Source organism: Narcine bancroftii, chromosome 7, assembly GCF_036971445.1.
Source record: "Narcine bancroftii isolate sNarBan1 chromosome 7, sNarBan1.hap1, whole genome shotgun sequence".
Classification (NCBI taxonomy): Eukaryota; Metazoa; Chordata; class Chondrichthyes; order Torpediniformes; family Narcinidae; genus Narcine; species Narcine bancroftii.
In genome coordinates this window covers 45,237,959-45,257,617 of record NC_091475.1, presented here as the reverse complement: position 1 = coordinate 45,257,617, position 19,659 = coordinate 45,237,959, and the positions used below count along the sequence as shown (strand labels likewise).

Sequence of the window (19,659 nt, the reverse complement as noted above, 5' to 3'; positions counted from 1 at the left end):
GAATGCTGGGTGAGGGTACTCCTGGACTCTGTGGCACTAAGAACAAACAAATGCTTCAAACCCTAAACCAGAATCACTTAAATACAAATCAAACTGTCAAGAAACCTTATTGTTCCCACAAGCATCACATTCCAAATGTGAAATGGCTATATAAACTACATATACACAAGCAAAAGTAAAGCATCTAACAAAATCTATATTCATCATTTCACAATTCTCCATGCGTCTTTACCTGTTTGTTAATAATCATTGAACCAAAAATATGGCAAAAGTGAAAAGGGAGGAATAGATTATACATAAATAAATCTTTAGTTGATAATGTTCAGCAAAATTCTTTTTATCAAGGGCAAGCAGTCTGTCTTCAAAAGCTGCAAGATGTCCACCAGTTGACCTATATCACCAACTTGTTTGCATTGCAATTAAATTTGTCAAACCTTTGGCTGATACTAGACAAAAAAATATTTGTAATATCCCTCATCCGAAGGTCTTGCATTTATTGCATGGTAGTCTGAGTGATTAAGGGACACACCTTAATGCCATTGCTGGAGAGAGTTCCAATAAGAAGGTACCATCATTTAAAATGAAGGCACTCACAAAATTGGCACAAAGCCACAAGTTTGCGATATTTCACAAATATCATGTAATTAATCTCCATATATTAACAATACTCAAGAAACCTCCATTTGTATAATATGATCACATCAAGGCATCTCAAAGAAGTCTATACAATTAATCCTCTGAATTCCAATTATTATTATTATGTAGGCAGATCTGATTAGCCACCATTAGTTTGTGAACCACAATTACAAAAAAATGTATTAACTTTTATAACGCACTCAAGATAATAAATATATCTGGAAGCAGAAGCTTATGGCTCTGCAAAGTTTCAAGGTTTTCATCGTGAAATTTGTGAATATATTCCTGAAAATGTCATCAAATTAAATAATTTTTTTAAAAAATGGTAATAAGTTGCATTGCATTAAAACAATGTATTGCATTTATGATGCCAATTTTATCACAGGAATACAGGTGCCCCAACGCCTTAAATTAGCATAACATTCAGTGAGGGTCCAATTCAAAATATAGCATAATAAGTCCAGATGTTGATGTTGATGGAGGTCCCTGGAATTTCATTACATTTGTAAAGGAAGTGCAGGGTTTAAATACAATTCCCCCTCCCTTTGCCTTCAATATATACTGGACTTTCAAATTGCTCAAAGTTTTAACTTTCGATTGACCAAATGGAAACAGCTCTATTGCTTTTGTAGATCATTAACAAAACTATGGAAACTTTAACTGATGAGTGAAAAGCTGAAATGATGGGGTACTGTCAGGTTCTTTTACACAGTGCCCATGCCCCTAATTCAATGAGCATTATCGCAAAATGGTGGTCATTCGCAATGTCTGCTCAAAATGAAGCTCAGGCTGATTCAATAACCACATCTTGTTTCCCACTTTAATTGGCTGATTATAATCATAGGTTGCACTTTCCAAAATATCAGCTAAAATTATTCACTAATACAGCCAAGATATCTCAGGTATTTTTTCAGCATTTGTCAGTATAATTGATGAAAAGAATGGTAAAATGAAAATGTGTGTGTCGTCAGGAAAGATTATGTATTTATTGGACTTGGACTTTATTGCACATATCTTTGAATCTGATGTGCTTCCCATAAAGTTTATTAGCAAATGGAAATTTAAGCCTGTTCACTGAACACACGGACTAAAATAATTCTGATTTTGTTTAGGACTACAGGGTGAATATATTCCTGCGACAGGCATGGAACGATCCACGATTAGCCTACAGTGAATATCCCGATGATTCCTTAGACTTGGATCCGTCCATGTTGGATTCCATCTGGAAGCCTGACTTGTTCTTTGCTAATGAAAAGGGAGCCAACTTTCATGAAGTGACGACAGATAATAAACTCCTTCGTATTTTTAAAAACGGAAATGTTCTGTATAGTATAAGGTAAGAGTTGTTCATCCACAGTAACTTATGTTCTTTCCATGTTTTATTGTAATGTTGGGAGAAGCCTTTGGCTGAGATGGTGCCAGCTTTCTCTGACCTTAAAGATTATCGAAGAAGAGGATCTGAGGGGAACTACTGATACCTTCTGAAAATAGCTGGATGGCAGGTAAATAAAAGCTGATTTCAAGGCCTTTAACTGGGCATTGAACACTTACTCAGTTCTGGGGGTGGTGGGGGGGAGAGGAAACATCAGTCTGGTCAGAGTCTGGAACTCACTACTTGAAAGAGTTATAGGGATAGCAACCCTCAGCAGACTTAAAAATACCAGAATGAGTTGTTGGAAAGCCACAAATCCAGGGCTGTCGATGAAGATTTGGAAAGAAGGACTCAGGCTCAAAATGTTGTTTAAATATCTTTACCTCCACCAAGGGCTCAGGCCTGAAACATGAGTCTCACATGGATGGTTCATTGGAGGGAACTGCGAGCACTCGATTCTAGACAGGACAGCCCAGTGTGTGCTGGAACAGGAACAAACCTGGATGTGGCACAGTCATCTGTAAAAACCACAAGCAGGAAGGCCACCAGAGCAATGACTGTGCAGAAAGCAAGGGCTGCAACTTGTGTGGAGAAGCAGGCCACCTGTACAGATCATGCCCAAAATGGGTAGCCACCTATGCACAGACAGTAAGAGGGGGAAAGGCCAACATCAGCACCATCACCAGTGAGGTCAAAAGTCCTTCAACACCAATGTAACGGAGACCTCGGTCGAGACCAAGATTAGGGGGAGCAAGGCGGACCAAGCATCTCCACCTCCAACCATCAAAACCCAGCCAAAAGGCTGGAGGTCCCTGCTGAGGAGGCAGAGTCAATGGAGAAGGGAGCTGCAGAGAAAAAATGGCAGATGGTGAAGAAAAGAAAGAAAACCCAACAATCCACATGGAAGAAACAGCATGAGTGCCGGACAAGGGCAGAGGAAGCACCAAGACAGAGGAGAAAGAAAGGAGGACAATGGGTTACGAATAACCCTGCCAGTGGGATGTACAGCGCCCAATGATCCCCAGCTCTGAAAGACCAGAAGCAGTGCAGAAGTTATCACCCACCCCAGCTTTTGTAGAAGGAGAACACAAGCCAGTCATGAGGCAGAGAAGTGAGAGCACACCCAGATCTCCCACCAGCAACACCACCATCTTGATCTGATGAGACCCCACTCCCAGGTGAAAATCACTCCCTGTTCCTGAGCCCAAAATTAGTGATGCAGATCACCAAGGTGGTGGGCATGAGGGGTCAAACTGATTAACACCTGACTGCAAAGAGTGCAAACTATAGACACCAATAAACAACAATGGAGATTAAGATAGCAACCCTCAACATGCACAATGACAAATGCACTATGTGATATGTAAGCACCTTCAATTCCTTGACAAAGTCAAGGCAGATGTGATTGGGGAGAAAAATTGGTTAGAATTGTGTCGTGATAGTATAACAAATACAATAAATGTTAGATATAGATTGGTTCAATATAACTTTTTACATCAATTATATCTTACCCCACAGAAATTAATAGACTGAAATCAGATTTATCTGATCAATGTTTAGCTGTAATCAAGAGTTAGGTACTTTTTTTACACCCATTTGGTCATGTCCAACATTGAGCCCTTTTTGGGTGGAACTAGGAGCATTTTTAGAACGGGACACTGAAGTTAAATTTCCTCAAGATCCAATGTATCCAATACATCTGGGACAAGGTTAAAACTGAAACTTAATATGTTTCAGAGGGAATTAATGAAAATTGCATTAGCATTCAGAAGAAAATGTACAGCAGTGACGTGGAAATAGAATTCATATTTAGGATTGGACAGATAGCATGTTGAAATACATAGTTGTATACCACTTGTGAAAATTATATATAATTTAAGAAATAAATATGATACTTTTTAAAAAACATTTGGTGTCCATTTTTCAATATTGTAGGTATTAATTTATTAATAAGCATCAGAGAACCTTATCAACTCGTTGGAATTAGTATATGATTAATAAAGTGAAGGCAAAACTTGACTGAAGGTATTGGAATTTTAGTAATCAGATGTGTGTCTTTTTTTGTTTTCTTGTAGCAGCAGCTACATTGCTCCTGCAATAACACACACAACCAGACGGGTTGAGCTCAGTGAGCAGACTGGTTTATTGCTGGCTGCTGGGCTGCACTTATACTCCCAGCCCAGACCTGGCTGAGAACCGCGCTGGAGGGCACTGACATCACCCGGGCATCATGTGGTCCCCAAGCGCAGGTTTCTGAGCCCCGAGCTGGAAGGAAGGGAAACCCCTGATGGCGACATTTTGGCTAGCTGCCCCGCCACGTGGCTTACAAGCGGGGCCAGTTCGCCACCTTGTAGTGAGCTGCCACACAGCCACCCCCCCCCCCCCCACCCCCAGAACCGGGGCCAATGTCCTTTTTTGCCGGGCGGCCTCGCTTCTTGGGCTGGGCAACGACCACGGGCTTGGTGGGATCGAGGTGCACTGGCCTCAGCCTGTCCATGGTAAACAGCTCATGCCTGCCGCCCAAGTCCAGCGTGAACATCGAGCCAGAACGCTGTATAACCCTGTACGGCCCCTCGTACATTCACTGCAGAGGTGCCGCAGTTGGGCCCCGCCGAATGAAAACGAACTCCGGTGGAAAGCATCTCGCCAGGAAATTGAGACAGCCGGGTGGCATGCCTGGGCAGTGGTGGGGGTTCGAAGGAGTCCAAGCGTGCCCTGAGATGAGGAAGTAGTTCGTGCGGCGATTGCTGGGGATTGTGAGGTGCATTGATGAACTCACCAGGTAGTGCCAGTGGCGCTCCGTAGACCAGCTCAGCTGATGACGCCTGCAGATCTTCCTTGGGAGTGGAGCGGATGCCCAGGAGCACCCAAGGCTGTTAGTCCACCCAGTCGGGGCCGGTGAGGCGGGCCATGAGCACCGACTTAAGGTGGATGGTAGGCCGTGGTGCAGTGTAGCTGGATCCCCAACCTGTTGGCGAGTTGTGCCTAGAGCGCAGATGTGAACTGGGTGCCCTGATCGCTGGTGAGGTGAGCCAGGACGCCAAACTGGGCGACCCAACCATGCAACAGTGCTCAGGAGCTGGAGTCGGTGGAGGTGTTTGGCATCGGGATCGCCTCAGGCCAGCGATTGGTGCGGTCCACAACTGTAAACAGGTAACGGTTGCCCCGAGAAATGGGTAAGGGCCTGATGATGTCCATGTGAATGTGGCTGAACCGTTCCCGGACGTGCTCGAACTCCTGTACGGGCGCCCTGGTGTGCCTATGCACCTTGGACGTCTGGCAATGGGTGCATGTTCTGGCCCAGCCCGCGATCTGCTTCCACAGCCCATGCCATAGGAACCGTTCTGCCACCATCCAGACCGTGGACCTGACGGATGGATGTGAAAGGTCGTGGATGTGATGGAAGACCTGCCTGCACCACTGCTGGGGAACCACTGGCCGCGGGGTGCCCAAGGAGATATCGCATAGGATGGTGCCTTCGCCGCTCGGAGTCAGGAGATCTCAGAACCACAGGCCGGTGATGGCGGTCTTGAAGGCCCTCGTCTCCTCATCAGCTACCTGGTCCCGGGCGAGCTGGTTGAAGTCGAGGCCAGGCATCAGCGTGCAGATGGCGGTTGCAAGAGTGCATCGGCAACCACATAGTCCTTCCCCGCCTTGTGCCGAATGTTGGTGGTAAACTCCAACACCAAGGAGAGGTGATGCTGCTGGTGGGTCAACCAGGGATCCTTTGCCATTGCAAGTGCCTGGATGAGGGGTTTGTGGTCTATGAAAATGGTAAAAGTCTTCCCCTCCAAAAAATAGTGGAAATGCCGCACTGCCAGGTACATGCCCAGTAACTCGCGGTCGAAGGCACTATACTTGCATTCCAGCGGGAGAAGCAGGCGGCTGAAGAATGCCAGTGGTTTACAATGTCCATTCACCTGCTGCTCCAGGACGGCACCGACGGCTGTAGCGGAGGCATCGACAGAGAGTACCATATGCAGGTCGGTGTGCAGGTGGGCGAGCATGGCGGCCTTGGTGGCCTCGAATGCGGTGCAGGCTTCTGGGTTCCAAGCGAGCTTCTTGTGCTTGGCTGCGATGAGGGCAAACAGCGGCTGCATGATGCACGCAGCTCCCGGGATGAAGCGGTTGTAAAAGTTGACCATACTCATGAACTCCTGCAGCCCCTTGAGGCTGTCCGTGCGTGGGAACTGCCTGATAGTGGCAACCTTCGCAGCGGCAGGCGTGGCTCCTTCAGCCGTAATGGTATGGCCCAGGAACTGCATGGACTCTTTCCCGAACTGGCACTTGGTCGGGTTGACGGTAAGGCCGAAGTCGGTCAGCCGGGAGTAAAGGGCACATAGGTGGGCCTTGTGTTACGCCTGGTCCTTGCTGGCGACGAGGATGTCGTCCAAATAAATGAAGATAAAATCCAAGTTCCTGCCCACAGAATCCATGAGCGCTGGAAGGTCTGAGTGGCGTTCTTGAGCCCGAACGGCATGTGCAGGAATTCAAACAAACCAAAGGGAGTGATGATGGCCGTCTTGGGTATGTCCTCAGGGTGCACCAGGATCTGGTGATATCCGTACACCAAGTCGACCTTGGAGAAGACCCTCGCGCCGTGCAGGTTGGCCGTAAAGTCCTGGATGTGAGGGATGGGGTAATGGTCAAGAACGGTTGCCTCGTTGAGCCGTCAATAGTCTCCGCAGGGATGCCAGCCACCGGAGGCTTTCGGGACCAGGTGGAGTGGCGAGGCCCATGAGCTGTCGGACCGCCAAATGATCCCCTGCTCCAACAGGTGCGAAAACACCTCCTTCGCTACCTGGAGCTTGTCAGGCAGGAGCCGCCGTGCCTTGGCGTGAACCCTCGGGCCCTGGGTGGGGTTGTGGTGGAACACTCCGTGGCACGGCAAGGCAGCAGAGAACTGTGGCTTGAGGAGTGTCGGGAACTCGTCCATGATCTGCTGGAACTCATCTCTGGGCGTGCTGATCGTGGCCATCTGTGGTTGCTCCGAGTGGGTGGCATCGAGACGAACGGCCTGGAAGGTATGGGCATCCACCAGGTTCCTTCCTTGAATGTCCACCAGAAGCCCGTGTGCGAGGAGGAAGTCTGCACCCAGGATGGCAGTCAGGAGGGATGAGACGGTGATCCTCCACGCGAAATTCCATTGGCCGATCTGGAAGTGGACTGTCTTATCTCCATACGTCCTGATTGCCATTATGTTGGCCGCATGGAGGGAAGGTCCATGAGGTCAGTTCCTGGATTTGATGGCCGTGGCCGTGATGACACTGATCTGGACTCCAGTATAAATGAGGAACCGCCGGCTGCTGACTGAGTCCCGCAGGTAGAGAAGGCTGTGTCCTTGGCCAGCTGCTGCAGCCATTAACAGCGGCCAGCCTGGTCGTTTCCCTGGAACGAGCAGGGCTGATGACACCTCCGGGCCTTGGTTCCCCAGCACTGGTGGTAGAAGCAGAGGCCTGAAGCAGAAGCTGCAGCCTTGGTTATGCTCTTGAGGGCCCCCGCAGGGGCCGGGTGCTCTACTGCAGCGCTAGGGGTGCTGAGCCTTCCGAGAATCATGCGAGCCTTCTGTGCGTCCTCAGGTCAGTGAAGCTCTCCTGAACCAGCAGCGGGCAGATGTCCCCGGGCATATGTTCAAGGAAGATGCGCTCGAAAAGTGGGCAGTTGGTGTGCTCACTCATAAGCATGAGCATCTCGTCCATCAGTTCCATCGGGGACCTGTCCCCCAGGGCGTTGAACTGCAGCATCCGAGCGGCACGCTGGTCTCTGAATAGTCTGAGGGACCCGGTAAACATTCGCTTGATGGTCTCGTACTTGTCCTCGGCGGGTGGGTGCTGAACAAGGTGCAGCATGCATCTGGTGGTGGCCTGGTCCAGGGCAACGACCACATGGTAGAATTTGGTTGTGTCGGACGAAACCTGGCAGAGGTGAAACTGGGCCTCCAAGTGGCCGAACTAGATGCCCAGCTCCTGAACCCAGAATTCAGGCAGTTTTACGGCTATAACACTGATCCCAGGCTCGCTCATGATGGGTTCAAAGATGTTTGAACCAGCTGGAATCCCCAATTGTAGCAGCGGCTACACTGTTCCTGCAATATCACACACAACCAGACGGGTTGAGCTCAGTGAGCAGACTGGTTTATTTCAGGCTGCTATGCTGCACTTATACTCCCAGCCCGGACCTGGCTGAGAACCGTGCTGGAGGACGCTGACGTCACCTGGGTGTCGTGTGGTCCCCAAGCGCGGGTTTCTGAGCCCCGAGCTGGAAGGAAGGGAAACCCTCGACAGCTCCATTTTGGCCGGCTGCCCCGCCACGTTTCGTGGCTTAAAAGTGGGGTCGGTTCGCCTGCCTTGTGGTGAGCTGCCACATTCTCTTACTTTTCTTATTCTTTCTTTCCATTTTAAAATGTTTTTTGGGGTTATTATTTGAGGGGTTGGAGACGTATGAGGGATATTTTCTGTATCTTGAAATTAATGCATGTATGGAAACTTAATTAAAATATTTTTTTTTTAAAAAGGCAGTTGTGATTTTCATATAGGAGTGTGGGCTGCCACAGCTCAATCACTATTGGAGGTGGTCACGATGGGTTGTCTGTATGGTCATAGGTGGGGGAATGACTATCGCACATCCGGTCTGGTCATCTTGCTGCGGGAAGCCACTTTGTAATAATGGAGGTTAAGGAGGTGGTTTGGAGGAATCTTCTCTTGGTGGACCTAACATTCCGTGACAGCCCCTCTGATGTGTACGCCTCACCTATGCAGAGTGAGAAGCTGGCTGTCTTTCAGTAACTCCCACCATTGCTAGAGAAGTCTAGGCCAGTCGTTCTGGCCAGTGACTTCAATTGTATTAACAATGTGGCTGGACAATCTGGCAGTGCCAACGGCAGACTGGACAGCTCCTCCACACTCCTGATGGAGACGGTAAAGGATGCAGAGCTGTGTGACACACAATCGCAGCTCACCTGGTCGAGATCAGATAGTTCAACCTGGTCTTGGATAGACTTCTGCTTCGTGTCAAAGGCCATCATGGTCAGAACCACTACTGTCACACTGGTGTTCTTCTCTGATCACTGTCTCCTTCATGCTGCCTGCCACCTTCATGAGGAATAGAAGCAGGCAGGGGTGCCTGGGTGCTGTGGATCTGATTTGGAGAGGCCGAGGCATGGAACAAAAATTGGTCGGAGTGGATCGCAAAGGTGTGTCAAAACTTGGATCTGTAGGTATGGTGCTCCCTGTCAAGAACAAGGAAGAGCCTAGTCATCAGATGCAGACTGCTGCTATATGTGATGTGGATGTGGCCCATCCTCTGCACGTCTGCCCTGGCAGTCACCAGAGCAGTCTTTTGGTTTATGTGGGGATCCAAGATGGAAAATGTCCGAAGGGTTGCCATCTATAAATTGCCAAAGAAAGGGGGCAAGGATATACCCAACATTGCTCTCATCCTGATGACCACCTTCATTTATGGCTACATCAAGCTGTGTGTGGGGCCAACAAATGTCACTATGTGCTGAGGTTCTTCCTGTCCCCGGTGTTGTGATGGATGGGTCTGGGACCGTCCACCATGCAATGTCCCAGTCAGCTGGACTTTGCCACACCACCTAAAGGTCGAAATGTTTTTCCAGTCAAGAGCATTTGGAAAAGTTGGAAAAGCATCTCCACCGTTCTGCTGGAGATTCAAAAACTCAGATTTGTAAATTTGAGCAGAAAGTTTTTCCACCCAAAACAAATTGGTGGTAATTAAATTTCCTTAAACCAAGTTCATACCGCATTCCTAATACCTGTTAGTGTTTTATATCTGCCTACTTTGTGACCATCATTTCCTCAGGTCCTCTTGTACCACAGAGGCAGTGGAAAAGTGATCGACACTGCTCGACAGCTGTTTCTAATATTATCAAATTGGTTCCTTGGCTAATCTCAGGTAAAACTGTTTGTCTACACTCTTGGTGACATTTGATTTTCAAAATTTTGATGCTAGTTTGGTCATGACCTGCTATTGTGTCATAGCTTTGTGAATGTGCTTATTGAACAATTGAACCGATGGAAAAAGGTACCATTCACACCACTAGGTAAAGAGGTAATAAAGCATATTAATGTTTTTAGTATTGTATTTGAGCTAAACAATTATGAAGAAGCTATTTAAGGATCTTTCTCTCTCCATATCATTATTTTACTCATTTATTGGCCCTTCTTGTTCCCTTATACATACAGAATACCTTTGTACTTACTTGATTCCATATAAATGGAGTGGCAGCCCTACAATAGCATACAATAAATTAAATTAAAAAGAGATAATAGATTGAAAAGGTGGAAAATCCTTAGGCTAACATATAGAGCCTTCTCGGTGATGTGGATGAAATTACAATGCAGTCTGGATATAGGAGAAGACTATAAATTTCAATAAACCTTGGCTCTCTGCCATCTAGGTTTCACACATCTGTGGAAAGTTTTGAAACGTTGCCTTTTTTAGCAAATTTGGCATGAACCATTGGCCAGGTTTGCTAAAACAGGTAACGATTTAACTGATATCCCATGTGTTAGTGTAGATAGAGCTGGAGCCAAAGAAGTTGAAGGTAGGGGTACAATTGGTTCCAGTTGAGTTTGAAGCATTGACTCTGTGGTTGACATGTGTATTTAGGCTATCTTCGCATGAATTGCTCCCTTTGGAACCAGAGGTTTGTTATATCTTCTCCTGGTAAGCAAGGATTTCCAAAAACATGCTTGCTGTTTTCCTTTCCCTGTCAACACAGCCCCATGAGCTCCTCCTCTTATCCAAAAGTCACAGTAAAATAGAAAATATCTCCCAAAGCTCTCTGCAGTTTTACCTCAGAGTAGCCAAGTATGATAATATTTGAAATAGCTGTCCAGCACAGTTTTGATGACCTTTTCACTGCCTCTGTTGCATGGGACACCTGAGGAAATGATCATCACAAGATAGGTATCAGGAATGTTGTATGAACCTGGTTTATGGAAATTTAATTGCCACCAATTTGTTTTGGGTCGAATTAACAAACCTGAGTGGCTGGATCTCCAATGGTGGAGATATTTTCCCAATATTTTTGTGTAAACACCACCCTGTGAACATTTTAAAGCATGACTGAAACAAAATGTTTTCACGTCACTCTCTTGAGAATTCACAAAGGCAATGGAATATTTCATAAACACAAGGACAGGGTTGCATTTTGCTTTGATGGTTCTCATTTGGCACTATTGACCATTCTCCCTTGCAGAGAAAACATTCATGACATCAAGAATAATTGAGAGCTACAGTCATTTATAAATGTGAGGTGACAGTAATAAGGTCAAATGTTATTGCTAATGTAATGGATGATAGAATAGCTAAATAATTAATGGGTAGTTACAGCTAAAAGAATGGTCATCAAAGCTCTGTGTGAGAATTGTTTCAAATGATGGACACTAATGGACATTCATGGTAGCAAGTATGAAGTATCAATGGTTAACTTCAGGAAGTACACTATTGAATAATTAATGGATTATTTAACTTAATTAAAGGCATAACTATCCTTCAGAATGGATTCATTATAGTAGATCATTTCATTATAATTGGTTACAAATTCACATTCTTCCCATTTTAATATCTTCTGTTCATTAAAGTTATTATTTTCTAAATTATTTCAAAATGATGGACATCTTTAATACTTCCATGACGCCTTTAAATGTTACTTTTTGTTGGTGAAACTCTTAGCACTGTTAAGTTTATAAATGTCACTATATTATTCCCAAAGTTGAGAAAGGTCATTTTTTTCATAAAAACCATTTGGTCACTTGCATTGTGTCATAATTTACTTAAAATTAATAAAGGTTGCAATAATAAGCCATAACATTAAAAATAAGCTTGCAATAGGATTCATTCTTTCTAATGCTCTTTACATTTGGGTCTCTGAATGTCGAGTAGCTTTTAAAATTGAAGACTGCATTCATTTATAATGCATGAAAATCTTAGCTAGGTGACATTGACTATTGCTGAGACTTAGTTCATTTGTAATGGAGACATCTGCTTGGTAGTAAATTTTTCACTGGTAACTGGCATTCCTACATTTTGGACTATTGCCAGCTCACACATCTGTTCATATTGGGTTTTTTTTTATAGGCATGTTGTTTTATTTCAAAGTCAGTGACCATAAAAAAAAGCCCCCCTCTAAATCCCAAGCCTAATTTCCCAGTGACATACCTGCACTCAATCGTAAAACATTGATATCTAGATTACGTATGTTAAGGTACTAATCAGTGCCTGTCATGAGAGGCTTTCTATTTTAAAAGATTATTTGTGCATTATCTTGCAGTGCTGAAGGTGAGACAGTTCTGTTGATTAAGGTCTAACCAAGACTCAAAGACATTCTGAGTTGTGTTTGCATTCATTGGTATTCAGTCCAGTATTGCCAGCGTTTCATTTCCACTCAGAACAAAAAGCAATCCTTGCATCTTGATTTTATGAAATATTCTCCATCCATCGTGAACTATTTTATATCACACTGTTGTCAAACCAAAGTTAAAAATGTATTTAAAGTATGTGCTTTTGATTCAATATCACATTGTCAAATGTTGATAAATAGTTGGAGAAAATTGAGTAAATATTGACTAAATGAATTTATTGTGTGCCATTCATGTTTTTTTGGAATTGCATTTCATGCAAAGCTTCCTCAAAAAGGCCAAGTATGAAAGCTCATGAAATAATGCTGATCAATGTAGGGCAGAAACACACCAGCTTCTTTCCCTGATCTGTGATCACCCCAAATGTCATGGTGGTGCAATTGCCCTTCGATTTCTAACCCAGACACATGAAGAGAAAGATTAGGCAATGTTTATAATTCCAATTGCCATATTAACAGCTGCTGCCAAGGGAATTAGAAGGATTTTAAATTAAACTAGAAATTAGACAATGGCCGACTAACACTTGTTCTAATTTTATATTTAGGAAATGGTTATGGGTAAGGTGCAAAAGACCTCTTGATGGTTTTTTTTGGCATGAGTTACCACAATGGACAGTTAGAAGAAAGTAAAAGAAATGGTTATTTTTATTACATAGATTTTTATTTTAAATTTTATAAATTATGATGGCAAAATTCCCTTTTGAAAGGACATTATATGAATAACTCCTGTGACTTTAGCATTGGGATACACTGCCAATTGTATCACAGGACTATTACCAAATAACATTTTGCTTTTATCCACTGTTACGAGCCGAAAGGACCCCAAAACCCAGCAGCAATAGATATTCACCAAGACAAATGTTTACTTAAACAAAAGTTGCTTTTAATTATCTTTAAACATGAAAACAGAATCATACTTTAACTTACCACTATTGACTTAACTAACCAAACTTAACCCCCTTCTAATTCTAAGTGCATGTGTATGTAATGTGTGTGTCAGTTCAGAAAAGTTCTTTGATTTACAGTCCAATCTCACTTCTCATTCCTCCAAGTTCACTGATTGCAGGCAATTCTTATACTGTGCACAGAATTTAACATTTATAAAGTTCATCAGGCTTTGGTGCTTGAGTGGCTGATGGTTTAGACCAGTGGTTTTCAAATGTTTTCTTTCCACTCACATACCACCTTAAGCAATCCCTATGCCATAGGTGCTCTGTGATTAGTAAGGGATTACTTAAGGTGGTATGTGGGTGGAAAGAGAAAGTTTGAAAAACAATGTTTTATTCGTACCTAATTGATTTGTTATGTGCACGGTTTCATAACTCCAAAGGAAAGGGGCTAATGACTATTTTTCTCACACAAATTATTTCGGTAACAATTGGGTCTAAAGCATTGGCTCTCAACCATTGGATTTGAATCACTTAGTGACTCTGGGGGGGACTCTCATTTGCTTCTCTTTCTCTGACTGTAAGGCACTTTGGGCAATTTCTGCTGATAGCAAATATATGTCTGCCTTATGGGTAGACTAAAGGAAATTTCATGTAATATCACATTTTCTGTTTTATTACATGACAATAAAATAATCTTGAATCATGAAAGTTTAATAAGCTAACATCTCTAATGGACTGTTTGCTATTTAAGGAAATGTTTAATAGCCTAAGCTTGAATTTGATAAAATTTAGAAGCGTGAGAAGCAACGTGTTAAAAGCCTGTAACATGCTGCACTTGAAGTATGGTGAGGATGTTTTCCCCTGAGTGTGAATCTCTATCGAAGGAACATTGTGTAAAAATGGCAGGTTCCCCCATCCAACACAGTTATGAGATCATTTCTTTTTCTTTGAGGGATGTGAAATCTTCCTCAAATGGTGGTGTCTTTGAAATAAAATTGATAAGCAAGGGAGAGAGATGTTACTGAAATTAATAAGGAGTTAGGTTCCAATCTCACCTGCAATGGTACTGAGTGGCTGGATAAGCTAGTGGGGCTGAGTGCTCCTTATATGTTCTTATGTAATGAGAAGTGAAGCAAATGGAAGATAGTCCTAGTTTGAAAAATATAGTTTTCTCAGGAGGTGAAGAAGAGTACTGAAATGGAAAGGGGTGAGACCATAGAGGGATTTGACAGCAAAGTAAGAACTGGTGTAAAATGGCAGCACTGGTGTGAGTTGGGATATGGGCAACAGAGCTTTTTATGGCACCTCACTTTTAATCAAAGCAAAATGCTCAAGACAGGGAACAACATAAAAATGAAAGTCAGTAAGCTTTTTTCAGCCATTTTAAGCCACAGGAAAACATAACAGAACCTGGTAATAAAATATAAGAAAAACAGTCAATGTTTTCATGAATAATTACCACCTTTTTGTGCTTTTGGTGTTTTTCCAGTTTCCTATTGTTTTTAACAATTCTCACCAAGTGTGAATGAAAATATTAATTCTGCTTTTAATACAATTTTCTTCAGAATATTTTCACCTTCTGTGTAATGACAACAGCACCAAGAATGGGACAATTTAAAATTATAACTCAAGAAAACTAGATATAAGCAGTTCGTCTTCCAGCTCTAACAGGATAGGTCTAATAATTTCATTGTTGGCCTTTTATTGAAAGGATTCTGTCAAAGGAATTGCAGTAAAAGGGAAAAAGAAGAGGTATTCTCTCTTTAATTACTGCATTCCTCCTCCATCCACACACCTTCCCTTCCTTTGCAGTACAAAAAGAGAACACTGTAGGTTGGAGCTATCCCACAAATCCTCACGGACATGGGCCAATCTTAAATCAGTCCGTCTGAAGGTGAACCTAAATTCAGAGTGTGTCTTTATTCTTGCTCTCTTCCCATTAATGGCAAGGGCTTTTAAATAGGTGTCCAAGCAACTCCCAAAAGACATTGGAGTATGCAATTCAGTTTTCTTCAGATACACGAGGATGATGGAATCTCTCTTAAAGCACAAATATTAAATGTTCCACATGGTGACGTAGAGACAGTAGCAGAAGATTGACTTTGATTTTTCAATGTTCCTGTTAGCACTGAGTCTCACTTGGAGCAACCATCAATCAGCATCATAACGGGCCTGACTCTGACAAGCAATCACTTCTCTGAAGCTTCCACCTGTGGGAAAATCTTACAGGGTTAACTATTTGGTTCTTATTTGAACATTTGAAATTTATGGTCCTGCCATTCAAACTAAGGCAAATGACAAATGTGCATCTAAATCTCAATATTGTCCATTCTTTCACAGGGAAGAGTGTTCGTTGATTATTTGTCTATTTTTCTCAGGCTAACATTGACATTATCTTGCCCAATGGACCTGAAAAATTTTCCAATGGATGTGCAAACGTGTGCGATGCAGTTGGAGAGCTGTAAGTAACTGGATGATGTGCATGTTTACAGGGTACCTTCCAGCCTCTCTTAAACCAGGTCTAAAGACCACTGTGAATAATAAACCTTTTCTTTGATATTGCTGATGTGGTGGTATTTGTGCTATTCCCGTCTATGAGTTATATTTTGCACCATAGTCATTTAACTGTAGTTTGTTCTCCTATTAAGTTTAACACATTGTGCAGTAATTGTTAAGTACGTGCCTGTCATTAATGAATGAACAAAGTTTCGGAGCTAAGTAAATATATCTTTTCATGTTAATTGATTATACCATTCAATCAATCTCTTTGGTCTTTTCTCAACTTCATTATTAAAATGACAATTTAATTCACTATCTCTCCATTCTGCTTCTTTTCATCTCCATTAGACTACTGACATGTTTGGTCTACATCTGTCTCCAACCATTTCCACTGCATCTTTGACCATTCCCAATATCCTGAACCATTTTCATGCTTCAGACTCATGAAAACATGTCATGATTGGACATCAAAGGTAAATGTTCACTAAGCAGATCGTTATCTTCAGCAATTCACTTTGGATCACTTAATCATCTGCTTCTTAAGATGTTTATTACGCTAAAGATTTCTCCAAAGCTGACTGATTGGTAATGGCTTGCAGTTGGATACACAATGAACGATCTAATATTCGAGTGGCTGGAACAAGGGGCTGTGCAGGTTGCAGATGGTCTGACCCTTCCACAGTTTCTTCTAAAGGATGAGAAGGAGCTAGGATATTGCACAAAGCATTACAATACAGGTACATCAAAGTTGTTGTAGAAACAGTTGAATCTCCTCATTGCAAATGACCTTGTGAAGTTAAGAATCAACCTGAGTATCTTGTTTAATGATAATCACCTCGGTAAAGGTTTTCTCATTTGGTAAATCGACTGAAATAATGAATTTATTCTTTAAGAGTGCTGAAACGAATAATATCAAAAGGAAAATATAGTCCAGCCTGATTCTTTAAGAAGGAAAATATTCCCTTTATTAAATGTTTATCATTCATTCAAGCAGCTTACATTAAAACTGATGTGGATTGTGGAAATTAATAATTCCACCACAACCAATTAAGCAAGGAAGTCTGCAGATTCTGATGTTGAGTGCAATGCACAAACATTCTGGAGAAATTCTGCAAGCCACCCAGCATCCATAGAAAGTAAAGAGTAACCAACATTTCAGGCCTAGCTCATCTCCAGCATGTTTGTGTATTGCACTCCACCAAAACTAGTGGTTTTCTGCTCAATGCTCGAGTAATGGTCGTAAACCAGGAGATGCAAGTTGGTTCCTTGCTGTGAGGGGCACTGGACAAAGTGGCATCTGTCTGTATTCCTTATGTAGACAAAGTTAAAGAATTTCATGTATGTTACATTCTAAAATGTGGTAAGACGTGACAAAATAATGGAACCTTTACCTTTAACTAGCATTTGGACATGGATACATTCAATGTAAAATTTCTCAATGCTTTAAATGAATGGGCAGAAAAGTAGGACCTCCCATCGTTTAATTTTTGCAGTATTCCCCCTTTGTATGAAAGCAATTAATAATTAAATCTGTCTCCTTCAACAGATTATTGTGTGGCACTGTTTTTGTTCTGCTATGTTGTTACATTTTTAAGAAGGTTATGCATCTTCTTGAAAGGCATACTCCTACCAGCCTTATCCTCATGTGAATTCCTTTCACACATGTATCACCAGCAGAAAGAGCTGTTAATCCTAAACTCTGCTCCTTTTATATTCAAAGATTGAGCTGTGCCATCCAGGACTGGATCCATTCCTGATTTGAGCATTTCATAGATATTTGATGGATCTATTTCCTTAAAATTTGTGAATATGTTGTTAGTAACTCTCTCAAGTTTTCTGCACAGCAGTTAATCCTAATTTCAAACTGTACATAATTCAATTTCTATAAGTGAAACCACCTCAGAAAAATAAGCATGGATCACATGGTTTTGGGGCCCTACTCATGGTTATCCTAAATGAGACTTTATTCTCACCAAATATTGCTTTCATGATGTAGGACATTTTATACTTTGCATTATTTAGAAAATAATCGTCCTATTTGAAATTTATCCTCGTCTTTCTTCATCAAGCTTCCCACTTGACTTTTTTTTCACTCCTCATCTGCTGCTTCCAGTAACGAGGTGCTGACCAAAAGCAACACTTTACAGCCAAGTTACTGTGTAAACTGTAATAAGTTCAGTGGTTCTTTAGTACTGCCAGTGGGGGTTGTTGTTAATGCTGCTCCAATGCTTGGCCCACTGTGTTGCCATTCAAGTGTGCAATTTACTCCTGATTCAGAGTGCAACCACCGCCAGGCTTCAATAATTTGAAGCAACCTGTTGACATGAACTAAAAGCAATTCCAAGACTAATAATGTGAACAGTTTCAAAGATTCAATATCATGTAGTTGCATCTTAATTACAAATTAAATGAGCAGGGTATCCAGTTTACAAAAGCTTCTGTGAGTCCGTCATCCTGATCTCAATAGACCTTTCAGATCTGTGTAAAGATTATAATTCTATTCTGTGGTTAATTTCCAAGCCTGCTGGATGGATTGTGCAATCAAGTAAAAAAAATTTAAATGATTGATCTTACACCTGAATAATTTAACAATCTGTAGCTGAGAATTAATTTTTGAATAAATCTGCAATCGGTTTTAATACAACTTATTATATTGTTTAACAAAATGATCATGTTGTACTGTAATTCTAAGAGTGTTCATGTGAAATATATTTTTTTTTAAAGTTTTAAATTAGCATTCAGTAAAATTAACTCAGATCCTAACCCTAAGCCTGATGTTCTTGTTTTATATTTTCACTTGTTGACTAATTTGCAAATTAAATGCCAGTTTCCCCACCACAAAGACTGCCTACTTACACCTCCATGTTCAACATGTTTTCCCAATCTTCCACTCCCCTCTTATCCTGCTACTGAAACTCTCAAACATCCTTTTGTTATCTCAACACTCAATGGATTGTTTATTGTCTCAAATTTCCCAATTCTCTACCCTGCTGGTCACAAACGTTCTTGCCCACAAGTCCTCTCAACCTTTCCTGTCTTTTTTGTGCCAACCTACAAAAACTCCTGCTCCATCAACGTCTCAACGACTGAGATATGGAAAGGCAATTCTTTGAAGTGACTTCAATGTGCGGATAAGCTTTAAAACTGCGCTGATGATAGAGAAGTTTTCATAAGTTGGCACAAACAGACATGAAGAGAATGCTGGACTCATAGACTACACTTCCCAGATTACAGCTTTCATGCACTTATAGTGCTATTTTTCCCATCGACTGGCAGCTGTTTCCATTCTACGAGTCCTAATTACTCAAATTAACTCCTCCATCTTTCTCTCCATCTTTAACATAATTCTTGAAACTTATGAATCTCTTAGCTAACTTATTTTGTTCTTGGCTCAGCTTAGGTTTTCATCTATTTAACGAATCATAAATATAAATAAATACAAACATAAGTTGTTTGCTTAACGAGCATATCGGTAGGCCACATTTTATATATCTCGTTAACCATTATGCATGGATTGAAGAATCTCCACTATTCAGCAGTAACAGAAACTTCTTTTGTCTGACTCTGGGCACTGCTCTTAACAGTGGGAAAGCTTGATTAGATATATTTGATATTCTGATGAATATATGAGAAACATTATATCAGTTTCACTTTCAAAAGATGTTGCTGATTTATAGAGTATTTCTACATCTTAAGATTTAAAAAAAATTTATTACACTGGACAACAAATTTTGTAAAAACGTTTGCCTCCTGGAAAAAAAAATTGGGGACTATGATAGACAACATCAAGCTGACCACAAAGATCATTTTAGATTTGTTGTGTCATGTAGAAACTTCACATGAACTTTGATTGAATTGATCATGCATAATGACGCGGA

The 19,659-nt window shown here is 42.1% G+C and overlaps 1 protein-coding gene across 1 annotated transcript in view; it reads left to right on the top strand.

Annotated features, from left to right (window-relative positions):
* glra2 (glycine receptor, alpha 2) overlaps positions 1–19,659 on the top strand; it is an 89,689-nt gene that overhangs the window by 17,694 nt on the left and 52,336 nt on the right. Inside the window, exons 3-5 of the mRNA XM_069892385.1 lie at positions 1,749–1,972; positions 15,661–15,743; positions 16,381–16,518. Of these exons, the coding sequence (XP_069748486.1) occupies positions 1,749–1,972; positions 15,661–15,743; positions 16,381–16,518 (445 nt within the window). The remainder of the gene's footprint in view (positions 1–1,748; positions 1,973–15,660; positions 15,744–16,380; positions 16,519–19,659) is intronic.